This window comes from Lathamus discolor, chromosome 1, assembly GCF_037157495.1.
Source record: "Lathamus discolor isolate bLatDis1 chromosome 1, bLatDis1.hap1, whole genome shotgun sequence".
NCBI lineage: Eukaryota > Metazoa > Chordata > Aves > Psittaciformes > Psittacidae > Lathamus > Lathamus discolor.
Genome location: NC_088884.1, coordinates 74,782,183 through 74,794,841, shown reverse-complemented (window position 1 = coordinate 74,794,841; position 12,659 = coordinate 74,782,183). Strand labels below are relative to the sequence as shown.

At 44.5% G+C, this 12,659-nt stretch overlaps 1 protein-coding gene across 7 annotated transcripts in view; it reads right to left on the bottom strand.

Annotated features, from left to right (window-relative positions):
- Window positions 1–12,659, bottom strand: part of HIPK2 (homeodomain interacting protein kinase 2) — a 138,209-nt gene that overhangs the window by 84,631 nt on the left and 40,919 nt on the right. For all 7 annotated transcript variants that reach the window (XM_065680716.1, XM_065680677.1, XM_065680687.1 and 4 more), the window contains exon 2: window positions 10,780–11,878. In XM_065680716.1, coding sequence (XP_065536788.1) covers window positions 10,780–11,878 — 1,099 coding nt within the window. The remainder of the gene's footprint in view (window positions 1–10,779; window positions 11,879–12,659) is intronic.

The window sequence follows — 12,659 nt, the reverse complement described above, 5'->3', positions numbered from 1 at the left end:
GACATAAATATACAGATTAAAAACAAGCAAGACTTTGGGAGCTTTTTATTACCTTCTAAAGTAGCCAGGCACATGGATATTTTATATCTTTCTTGTATCTGCTTTCCTCCAACTGCACAGTTCAGAGACTTCATACAGATCAGAGGCAAGGTTCAGACTAACACTGACAATTTCATTAAAAAAAAAGAGGAAAATGGGAGGATTGTGTTTTCTTATGCTCTCTGCTCTTTTATTGCTATTTTCAAAATGAAGAACAGACCGTATCAAAGTGCTAAGGGCTGAAAACAACTCTAAATGATACAGGAAACCTAACTTCGTGCCAATCCATTTTTATCATCTCTTAGTGGCCATAACAAAGCTGAGAACAAGAACTAAACAACAGAGAAAAAAGAATAATTTCAAATTTTTTTTTCTGAAGTAACAGTGACAATAACAAGAATCCATTCAAAAGACAGAATGTTATCTCCAACCCAGTTAACATGCCTTTCTCTTGCTCATTATATATCTCACACATCAAGCTGCATTTTCACCTCACTTACAAAGGAATATGTTTTGAGCCACCACATCTCTGTACACATATTGCCATTGCTAAGTAAAATGCAGCCTGTGCTACCTTTCTCTTCCCTGGTCCCTTAAGCACCTGCTAAGAGGAGATAGGTTATCAAATGAGCTTCCAGAAAAGCATTTCCAGAAACAGCAACACAGCTATCTTCTGCTTTTGCTTATGCGCATGCAACCCTCCAGAACCCAGTCCACTAGTTTAAGTGGCTAACAAAAGCAGGAGATGTATTTTTGGAACTATGGGGATGAGATTGCTTAGGTAAGCTTTGACTTTTGATAGAGGCCCTTGCCATGGCTTCCTTTTTCTTGCTGAAATCAACTGGCAGTATTTCATGGTCAGTAACCAGCAAATTCGGCTAGCCTCAGCTGAACCTGCTTACCTTTTAGATTTCATCTGTCCCTCTTACTGTTGTTGAGAGCACAGAAGAAATACTCTGTCTTCCTCCTGGATGATTATTCTCTGTTTGCAGTCTCTCACTGGTAAGTAAAATACTTGTGGACAAAATAAACTGAAACCTTTTCTTTAAGCCACCACATATTCTCTCCACCCCAGCACCCTGGATATTCTTTTGACTACACAGTTCAGCATGGAAGCAACTAGTTGAAGCACTAATCCTTACCATGGCAGAGCCAAAAAAGGCCATCAGCTTTCCTTCTGTATACCAGCTGTCACATTAACATGCGTGGTAGCACTCATGGTCATGTGTACCATTATACTCCCTATTATCCTTTTGTTTAAGGGCCTCAGCCACAAAAATCTTTGTGTGTTAGGTGCTGTCAACACAGCCCTCCTTCAGAAAACACGGCATCCAAGGATAACAGCATACTGTAAACAGCAACAGACACCTATAGCTAAACGGAGAGTATGGGGAGAAAACACGGTGTTGCTCAGCAATATTACCACAAGTGATCTAATCATGTAATCTGCAGTTAAAACACAACTCATTACAGTAGTGCTCCGCCTGTCGTCACGTTAACTGAAACCTTGCTAACTTTTCCGTGTATGCCTCTACATGAACACCATGCTGCTGGGACAGGCAATTCTCCTCTAAAAGCTTCAGCTAGTGAACTTCCTGGGCTTAAGAGCTGCACAAGTAACCAGAGTGATGTGAAAACTCTCCCTAGCATCCCACAATGGTAGAAGTTCAGTAATGACATGATTAAACTTTTGGCACGAAAGAAGGCCCGAGAACTTCTGCTTCAAACCAGCTAGAATGGCAGTAGTTGGCAGAAAGAAAATAACGACAAAATGTTAACCCACCTCTTTGAGCCATAGGGTTTTTGATTTAGAGTTACTTCAGCTAAATTCAAGCCAAATCCCACACATCCACCCTGCCTCTGCTCCTAAGCAGGAGCTTTCAGAGGCGAACAGTAAGTTTGGTATTGTGCAGAAGTCTGCTACTCCCTGGTCAATCCAAACCAGCAGATGCAGGGACAGAGTGAACAGAACCTGAACCCAAGCACCGATTCCATGCAGTCACAGCAATAGGAAGGCAAAACCTCTCAGCTACAAAATAATTTACATCTGTGCAAGTAAAACAACAGCTGTGATTACTTCTGCCCTTCAATAAGTAGAAAATACAGGTCAAGCTGCCATGCAGGGACTCCCAAATTATTTTCATGTTCCAGCCCACCATGGGAGAACCACGATGCCCTGTTGGGAAGTCAGCTATCTCTGGTTTGGAAGTCTTCAGATAGCAAGAAGGCTGAAATCTCATCTCCTTTCCTCCCACATCTTCCTTATGTGGGGAACAGCGACTTCTAGGTAGCTATCCCATGTAAGAGAATTTTTCCCCTGCCCTTTTCCTCTTTCACTTCCTAGAGCTACTTGCCTTTGATTTGTTCCTCTTAGAACTGAACATTTCTCATGGTATATATATTGACGTCCCTCTTCTGCCTTTCCCTCACCCCACCTTGCAAAGCAGCACAGAATAACCATTGTATGACCTGGACTAAAAGGTAAAGGACTTTTCCTTGACCTTCCTCCTTAAACAGGTAACAGCTGTGGCTCTAACTCAGCTTAAGTCAGGCCACAAGATTAGTGTTTTTCAAGTAAGATAACCACTCTCAACTGCTTGAGAGTTGCTCCTTTTCCCCAGCGTGACCTAGAGAAGAAGGCAGCTACTGAGCCCCCACCTAAGAATTAGGTGCCTTTATATTAGCTTAGGTTAATTTGAAGCTACTAGTGCAGCAAGTGGCTTGAGAAGTTAAGGTAGACACTTCGAGGACTCAAATCACAGCATTCAGGGGTCTGAAGCTGGGAAATATATAACCCCATACTAATTATAGCATCTTTAGGTAATTTCTCTCTTCTGGTAATGACTCATTCATTTATAAACCAACGTTAGTCACTTTTCTGACCTCATTGCCAATAAGCACAGCAGACACACTTTCCAATCAGGTGTTCTTCAAGTGTAATATGGCTTTTCAGTCCCACTGTGCCAGGGTCTAAAACTTGTGAACCTAATGCATAGATGTACACAGTAAGCTTCCTCCATGTTACACTTATATCTCTTGCCTGCAGTGAGCAAATATACAGGGGGAGGCAAAAACCTGATAGTATTTAAATACATGGTGCTTGAGCAAAGCAACCGTGAAATCCTGTGCATACTGTGCTGCTAATGCTGCTTTTTCATATTCAGAAGTGCGGATGATGAATCTCGCTACTTGCAATTCTTATTTTCACACTTGGAGCACTGATCTCACACCAACAGCCCGTCACCCCATTCTGCTTCTCAGCAGTCACCACTGCCCTTACCCAGCTATTGCCCTGACCCAAACTTGCATTGAAATAAGCAGAGAAAGACATGGAAAATCATACTTCAGTGTGTAATTGCAGTATGTTCTCCTTCACTGGCTGCCTGTTGCTGGAGTAATGTCTGTGGGTCACCACACCACTGTTCCTATGAGTGGCTGCTGCTGTTCTGTCATCAGAGCTGAAAAGAGAGCACCCTTTCCCCACTCCATTTCCTTTACTCTTGGCGAGGAAGCGACTTGAGTGGGAGGAGAGAAAGGAGAGCAAACACAAAACCACAGAAGCAAGCAACCGGAGCAGAGACTGAACTTTATCTCTTTCATATATATGCAAACAGTGGACTCTGATTACAGCCTCCCCTTGTTCTAGCCCCACAAACTGTACCCTCACTCACAAGGATTGCTGCAGAAACAACTGCTTGTCACCATACTGAGCTAGGTTATTTCCTAGCCCCTGGTCTGAGCACAGGTATCTTTACCAAAAGACAGTATGTCTTTTATATACTACAGAGATGGAGTCTGAACCGCTACAGCCAATAGCTGCAATAAGAGAGTTTTGACTTCTCTTAGGTAAATAGCTCTTTTAAAGTAAAACAAGGTAGCCATTTGTAGCTGTTTCAGACCTGCCCTGGTACAGTAAATATGAGAGTGACCTTGATTTTTCACATCATTTCACCAGGCTGCAGTCACAGTATAAGACTTATTGTGCTTATAAAGCTTGAGAGAAGAAAAATAGACAGCAGGAAATCCTGTGACAAGTCTGTTTTGGTGATCATGTGAGAAACACAGTGGCAGGAGAAGGAAAAAACACACCAAAAAAACCCTAAAACCAAGATCACCTGTGGCCAACCTGCAAGTAAGAAGACTGGGGCTTGAGAGCCTCTACGTGATCTTCCCTCACAGCATTACTGAAACAATCCTAGCAGCAAGCACGTAGAGAAGATGGCAGTTGTACAAAAGAGCAAGTAAAACACAGGGAAAAAAGAAGCAGTCTTTCTTTTAGCTGTTCATCTGCTACCCATGCTCATCCCCTCACCTGAGGCTATCATCCTGCCACTTAAACTGGTCACACTGAACAATCCTTTCTAGATCTAAAGGGAGATTGCAATTTCAGGTGGGGAAAAGAAACTAGTGGAAATTAGGAACTCCTAAGAAACAAACACTCTTTTTCATGCAAGTATCTCTAACAGTGATGAACAAGGGAAAAGTACTGCAGGAATGATGGGGTGTGTGTAACAGGTAGCCCAAAGCCCAGATTTCAGGGTGCTCTTAGGGTCTCTGGTTGTTCCAACAATTAACAGTGAGTGTGGCAGCCAAAAATCTTTTCTATTTCAGTTTTTTCTGTTGTTAATCTGTGCTTAGTGGGACTTTGCCAATCAGTTCCCTGCGGTGTTTCACCTCTTTGGACTATGGCAGAGGTCTTGCAACTCCAGCTAACTGGTTAGGACCAGGGCCCCTCAGTCATGGAGTGGCACCAGGTGATGGAAAACCAGTGCTCCTGACCCTCGTACCTGCCTCTGGCTGCCTTTCGAGTACTTGTCTCTGATCTACAACACCACAATGGATTGAGCCCTGCCTGTGGACACACAGGTTCATTTCTCTCCAACCACCAAGACAAGACTGAGATCTGCAGAAGGAATTAGTCTCAGCGCCCCCTGTTTGCCATACAGGAGCTGTCTTCAGAGAGGGGAGAGGGGACAAAAGGCACAGTACTCAGCTGAGATGTGATTTTCCATCACTCACACACAGTGAGCCAAAAGGAAGAAGTGCAAGACTTCTGCCCCTCCTTTGGCTATCGACGACCTCTCTTTGCTGGGAAAAGGCTCCCTGTCGAGTTCCTTGCAAACAGCCCTTTGTTACAAATATTCTTGGGCCTGGAGGCACGTAACTGGGCATATTTTATACACTTGGTTAATAAATAAAGACCTCCTGTGACGGCCCTTCTGACTCCACAGAGGGACGCAAGGCTCCTTTCGGAGTGAGGCCAGCATCACGTGCTGGAGCCAGGCAGGGAGATGCTCCAGCATCACAGGGGAAGGGGCAGGTCGCTAATTTTGACAAGAGAAATGAAGAGCTGGCGCGTCTGCTCAGAGTAAAAATGGGAAATGGTAAGAAGGTTTCAACAGAGAAATACGCAGCAAGATCTCAGCCTGAGGAGATTGTTTAGGATGAAATACAGGCTCTTCTGTTTTAAATTAGACCCCAGAAAGGGAGGTGGTTTGGAATATACAGCGTGCATCTTTCGCTGGATGCACCATGGGCATAATGCCAGTTTACTATACCTGCTCCAAAGTGATTTATACGCAAAAGCATTTGGCGAAGAACCATCTTTGCTAGAATTTTGTTCAAACAAAAACCAACCTGGCCTGATTATCACAGAGATGGGACAAAGCTAAAAGCTTTCAGCTGAATATTGTCTTCCAAGACTCAGTGATCTCCGTATAAGGAAACAGAGATTCAATTAATCCTGGTGTTGGGTTTGCAATAAAGAATTCTGCTGAGTTTTGGTTCTGAAAAAAAAAAAACAAGTCCAAACTCCAAGCGTCCTTGGGAAAGAAATGAACAACTGTTTAAAATAGTATAGGTTGAAGTCTGCTTTCCTCCACAAAGTCTTCTGCAACGTATTGTCTGTTTTGCAAGCCTGCAGTCCTACAAGGCATGATCACCACTAAGTGAAACCAAGTTTAGACTTCAGCAATGAACCTGGTAGTTTTGCTCCAGTCCCCAGAAGAAACTCCTCCTCAAACCATCTAACTATCCTGCTCTTTCCCTTTGAGAGGCAGAGTCAGTAAAGCAGTGAATGTTGCAGGTAGGACTGAAACAGACTGGCAGAGCAATGAGGCTCCCACAGCTGCAAAAGCAGTCAAGTTTGAGATAGAGATGTTTTTGCGAGTCTGGAATGGCAGGAGACTTTGGAATGTAAGTGCACTAGCACTTAGACAAAAATGTAAGAAATGCCAGTTCACTGAGAAAACTAATAAGCCTATCCCACCCCTGCTGCCACTACTTCTGCCTCATTTAAAGGGCAGTTTTGGCCAGAATGACACATCCTCTGAGTCACACGATGGGCAAGAGGTTGTGACACTGCTCGGGAATCTACCTTGCTTTGTCAGCACAGTTAGAGGACTGATACCTGTACAATGTCCACATGTGGCAAGATGGATCCAGTTTAGCTCCACACATCCCTCAGGACCCATACTCACCCAACAAAGCATGTACAGCCAGTTAAAAAACACACCTGCACACAGCCTCATTGTATACTGCATATGGGCAGTTGACAACATGCACATAGGCCCTTATGCCTGCTTGTTTTCTTGCAGTGTCTGAAACTAGACTGATAAACACCTCTTCAAACTAATACTCAGCTTCATTCTCTGTTATCCAAACATTTCATCAAAGGCCACTTACCTACAAAGCGCGCATCTCTATCCAAGCTAGACATGCCACATACCAAACCCTTTTGAAAACAAGGAACCAAAACTACATTTATCTGTTAATAGCATGCGGCCGACAGCCCTTACTTTCTATCTGCAATATTTTGCAAATTCTGAGACTTAAATCTCATAAGGTGATTATGCCATTAATTAGAGGAACACTGTCATCCCTGGGGTGCAACACAGCAGCTGTTTCAGCTGAGCAGCAAAGAAAAGCCAAGAGGGCAAGGTAGTGGTAGTGCCCCCAGGAGAAGCCCTCCTGCTCTGAGCATCCCAGCACTGCTGCCCCATGGTAGGGAACTGCTCTGGTGCCAGTAAGGGAGCACCACAGCTCTGCCCACCACTCCAAACATCCCCTCTCTCAGAGGCCAGTACCCCTTTTCCACCTGGGTGCATGAATGTGGGCTCTAATGGAGGGGATGTCTGCTGCAGCCTGAGCCCTACATTTCTCAGGATGTGGGTTTTTGCGGGAAGCTGTTCATACATGGATTATCAACCCAGAAGGGATCTCTCTGGTCCTTCATCCCTCTGACCTCCTGCAAAATGGAGATCACAGAGACTACCTCAATGATCTCCCCTCCAAACTGCAGCATGAAACAGAAAAGGAAAAAAATAAAATCCCACGAAGATACCCCATGATGCAGCTGCTATCGCAGCTTTTTGACTGGCTGCTCTGTGAACATGGCTTCATTTCTAGCCTAAGTGTGTCTGGCTAAAACTGTCAGCTGCCAGGCTGGGTCCCTGCACTGTGAGCTGGGCAGAGCAGCTTCGGTTCCTCACACAGGCATCTCCATCCCACAGCTTTGTCGCCACGTACCTCCACGAAGGACCACCGATGCCAACTCAGCAAGTGGTGACATGATGAAGGACTACAGTGCCTGGAGGGTAGACTAGGACCACTGTCCCAAGCAAGAGGGAACACTTGGATGGCCACCAGCTAGATCCTACACATGAAGGCTACAGACATTACATAAGAAACGCTTTGTACAACAGCAAGTTTTCACCACAAGCTGAAGATGGGTGGAAGGAAGGAGGATGATCATCTTTGCAGCACTCTGGGGTGTGATACTGCTGTCTTCCCAGAGGGGGAATCTCAGCAGTGAGGGGGAATTCCTCCCTAGCCTGGCATGTCCTGCCTCCCCTGGGCACCCCTATAGTCAGGAGCAAGTGAGAAAAACCTCCAGAGTAGCAATTATGGCAGCACATCTAGCCTGAAGGAAGCTACATCCTCTGAGAGGGATTGGAGCTAAGTTTTCCTAGATTAAAGACATTCTGATGACGATTTTTTATACTTTCTGTCGCACTCTGCCACCTCAATACAATTGTGATCCTTCCGAAGAGCACTGGCTTCACCTGACAGAAGTATCCCTGAGGGCCAGAAACATTGCTGAAGTTGGGGTACACAAATGCAATAGCAAGTCTGCTTACTATTCCTCTCACAAGAAGCTGGGCTGAGGGATCTGGCCTTGTATCACTGTGAGAATGAGTGAGATCCCACACAACTTTCCTCCCTTGAAAGGATTTGTCTATCACATTCTTGAGAGTAGTATTAAAGGAAAAGAAAAAAAGAAGGAAAAGAAAAAGCAAGTTGTTAATAAAATATGGGGATGACCTGGGAATTTGCTCCCCAAAGCCCATGATAAAAAGCCTCCAGCTGAGAGCCAACCACTACATTATATTCCTCAGCACTCTGCCTTGTCTCTCCTTAAATGTAGGGGCACATGGCTCTTGTCACTTCTTTGGCATGCCTGCTTAAAGTCTGAGAGTTTTTACTCTGAGGAAGCTTTTCCTTCACATTCAGCTTAAATATGCCATTTCTTGAAGTCATCCCCTTGTCTCTTATACTCTAGCAAGCAAAACAAGTGTAAATTAAATGGAAGACACATGAAATCTTTATAAAGCCCAGTGTTTCTCCTAGCATGAAAGTGCCTTCTCCTTGGAGTAGAACGGGTCTTTACTCTGTGCTGTATTTTCCCCCACCAGAAAATGGAGAAGAATATGAATTTTCCTCATGACTTGAATTTAGCTTCATCAGCAGCCCCCTGCTGATGTAATTCAACCCAACAAGATTTTTCTCTTTCCTTTTTTTTAATTTCCCGGTGAGCTGCTGCCACTTTTCCCCTCCTCCCATCAATTCAGGCATGGAAAACAAGGGAGGAATTAGACAGAACTTATGATCTAACCAGCCGCAACTTCAGACCGGGCAGGAATAACATTTAAAATATAAAAAGCAGATTTTATCAAGCCTTTTCCTCCCTGGAGACTGACACAAAAAATATTCCTTGTTTGTCGCTGAGAATGAACCATTTTTCTCTTTCATTTCTGCTTTCTGTCACATATTTCATTTTGGCTGCCCCTTCTGTCTTTCAGCTAGGGACCTAGGCTGCTAAAGCAGAATCACAGATAACTCAACAACAAAATGCCTGTATTATCTTCTTTTTTTTCATCCTAGTCTGCCAGGTAATTGCAACCCTAAAAGCTTTTGCATATTTACCACAGAAACATGTCTCTCCTGGAGGATGGGACTGTCATCAGGTTGAATATTTCATATAATAAGTCTCTTCTGAGGTATAAACTAGGGTTGGGAATTTTTTTCTGGCCTCCTTCAGAGCAAAGGACAATCAGATAAAAATCAGCTGCTGCAGTGCTACAGTGTCAAAGTTCCCATTCCTGTGAAAATTAACTCTTCCCAAGCTCAGGGCCCAGGTGGTTTTTGCCACTGTTTATGAAGTAGGAAAAAGCCCTGTTATCAACTCACATTGTTTCTTTGTCCCCAGTGCTCCCATGTAGAAGGCAGATTTATTTCCTATTTACAAACAAAGCAGCTACCCTGCTTTTCAGTAACCCATCTGACGAGCTGTGGATGCTGCCAGGACTGATTTTCATTAAATCAGTCACCAAGAAGGATCACATTTTCCCTCTTCACCCCCATTTCACACAATTACAACAAAAACAGGGCCTGGGTGTTTCTAAATTCAGCTGTCATCTAAAGACAAATTCCCCTTCTTTTCCCTCCCTATTTTTCCCCGCCCCTGAGGTAGCAGTAGAACTGCTTTTCCCAGTCCTTGGGATGTTGAATCAAGCTGACTGGTGCCAAAGAGAGGGTCTGAAAAGAACACTGACAGAGAGACTTTGTGTCTTGGAGTCAAGGCAGAGGGAGAGGATGACCTTTTGGGGGTTATGGAAAGAGGCTGATTTGCTACAACTGTTCAACAGACTGAAGAGGGGCATAGCTGGTTCACAGCTTTCACTTTGGGCACACTTACACAGAGGGCAGAACTCCATCCTAGCACATAACATGCCTTTAGTTAAAAGCACTGTGAGTGGGAATCATAAGTCGGAGACAGGTCCTCAGTCCAACATCAGATTACTGGCAATACCCATTCATCTCTACCAACAGCTTCCCACATGGGGAAAGGTGTTTCCAGCCTGGCCAAGCTGCCTGCTTGCCTGGAGCAGAGCCAACAGGAATCAGCCAAAATCCTCCCATTGACTCTAGCAAGCTCCACAGCCTGTATGAAAACTAGTCTTTGACAAAGCATCTTCTTGCATTCATACAGTTTTCCTGTGGGTCAACCTTACTCTTGTAAGGCCCTTGTTTCATGTATGAGTAAAGACTAGAAGACATATCTGAACTATGGATTGATTGTTTAGGTTGAAGTCTTTCTGAAACCAAGAACCTACTTGTACTGACTTTGAAAGGAAATGTGGATTCTCCAGATACATCCCCTCTTCTGGAAACAGTTCCAGAAAGAACAAAGTACTGACAGAGGTGAAAGGGTTTCTAAATTGTAACTGTCAAATTCTATTTTTACAACATTTTATGGCTATTTATAACTTTACAGTGGTTTTCAATGCAAGTAAATTCCAAAAGGTTAGGATACCATTTTCTCGTATCACCAGCAAGCCATTCTAAGGGCCATCCCAGCTGAGGATTAAGGGATGACTCCCATTCCTTTGCACAAGTGTAGGAAAATTCTCACAGGCAAAATACTTCTCCTAGTAACATTACATGAGCACAGTCTCTTACCTGTAATATCGGGATTGAAGATAGGTAGAACACACAGCTTTTGACACATGGCTAGCTGAACCAAAGTCTATGACCTTGACCCTATATGGCTGTCGGGCTGGGTCTACCAACATGATGTTCTCTGGTTTGAGATCAGCATGAATCAGTCCCAGGCTTTTCAGCTTCATTAGGGCAGTTGCTACCTGCTGCAGAATTGGTCGAATGTACTTAAGGGGCAAAGGACTGAATTTGTTTTGTTTTAGGAAATCATAGAGGTTCTGCTCCAACATTTCAAAGACTAAGCATGTGTGATTCTTGTGCTGAAAGCACTCATACGCACGGACAAAGTTGTAGTCATCTGCACTTTCTGTGCTCAGTCGAGCCAGGATGCTCACTTCAATCTGGCCTTGCCGGGCATAGGAAGGATGGTTTTTCAGGATTTTGATGGCCACAATCTCGTTAGTGCCACGTTTCCAGCATTTGACTACTTGTCCGAAGGTTCCACGACCAAGAAACTCTAACACTTCGTATGTGTTGGTCATGGAACAGAGCACCTCATGTTGTACCAGTTGGTAATCCCCTTCGCTGTTGGAGCCACTGTTTTTGGAGGTGGCTGTGGAGGTGGTAGCGGTGGCTACAGTGGCCCCACTAGCATTGTTTTGAATCATTGGTGGATGCTCTTCGATGATCTGCACGCTGCTTGTGTTCTCGATCTCCTCACTCTTGCGCTTAAGTCCACATTTTTGGTAGGTGTCCAGAAGGCTCACAGTGCTGCGACGCATCAGGTTGTGTGGCCCGCCCAGTGTTTGCCCAGACACTGCAACCACACCTGAAGTACTGTTGGCAGATGTCACCACGATGTGCCCCGTGCTTGCTGGGAAGATGATGGTCTGTTCGTAAGGGATGCTTGGATTGGGGATCTGGAGGGAGGCGTTGACGGCTGCTGCGGCGGCTGCTTGGGAGGACTGCACGTTCTTGCTCTGGCTGTAGACTTTGCTGTGTGTGCCGTACCCAGTCATATCCCAGTTTGAACTCGGCTCAACTTTCAGTTTCTTCACGCTACAGAAGGCACTTGATTGAAGGGTGTGAGGAGAGAAAACTTGCACATGCGAGGCCATACCTGCAATATAACATCAGAGTGAAACGACAATGTTAAGATGCTTTCCCCAGCTCTTTTCATTTGTTCAGTGGCAAGAAGGGAAAATGGGATACAGAATCATACAACAGTTTGGGTTGGAAGGGACCTTCAAAAGTCATCTGGTCCAACCCCCCCTGCAATGAGCAGGGACATCTTCAACTTGACCAGGTTGCTCAGAAGCACATCCAGCCTGGCCCTGAATGTCTCCAAGGATGGTGCATCCACCACCTCTCTGGGAAACCTGTTCCAGACTTCAGATACAGCACATGCACACACACAAAAATAAAACTCTTCCAGAAATATGTATTCAACACAAATAAAACATTATGCTCTAAAATAAATCATTACCCCTGACAGAACTAAATTAACAACAACCAAGGCTCCCGTTCTCTTGCTCTAACCCCCCCTCATTTTTAATAACAGAAATGTAAATGTTATTTTTACCTCCTCTGCCTAAAGAGACTCCTATTCCCATTGTCTCCAGGAATATATCTAGCTCTCAGGAAGAACTCATGTCAAATACTGCAAAGTATTCTGCTTATGGAAGCCAAATCTCAAATCCTCAGGCTCATCCTATATTAAGTACTTCAGTGGATCTGACTTAAACCCTCTGTTTATTCCCATAAACCAAATGTGTAGCTTCTGGCCTGCAGAGAGCCAAGATGGGACCTGGAGATGATATACCATGACAAAATGGAGATGCACAGTCAAAGCTGAGGAGCCAGGACATAAGCAGCAGATGATGTTTCAGGTTGCTTGCCAA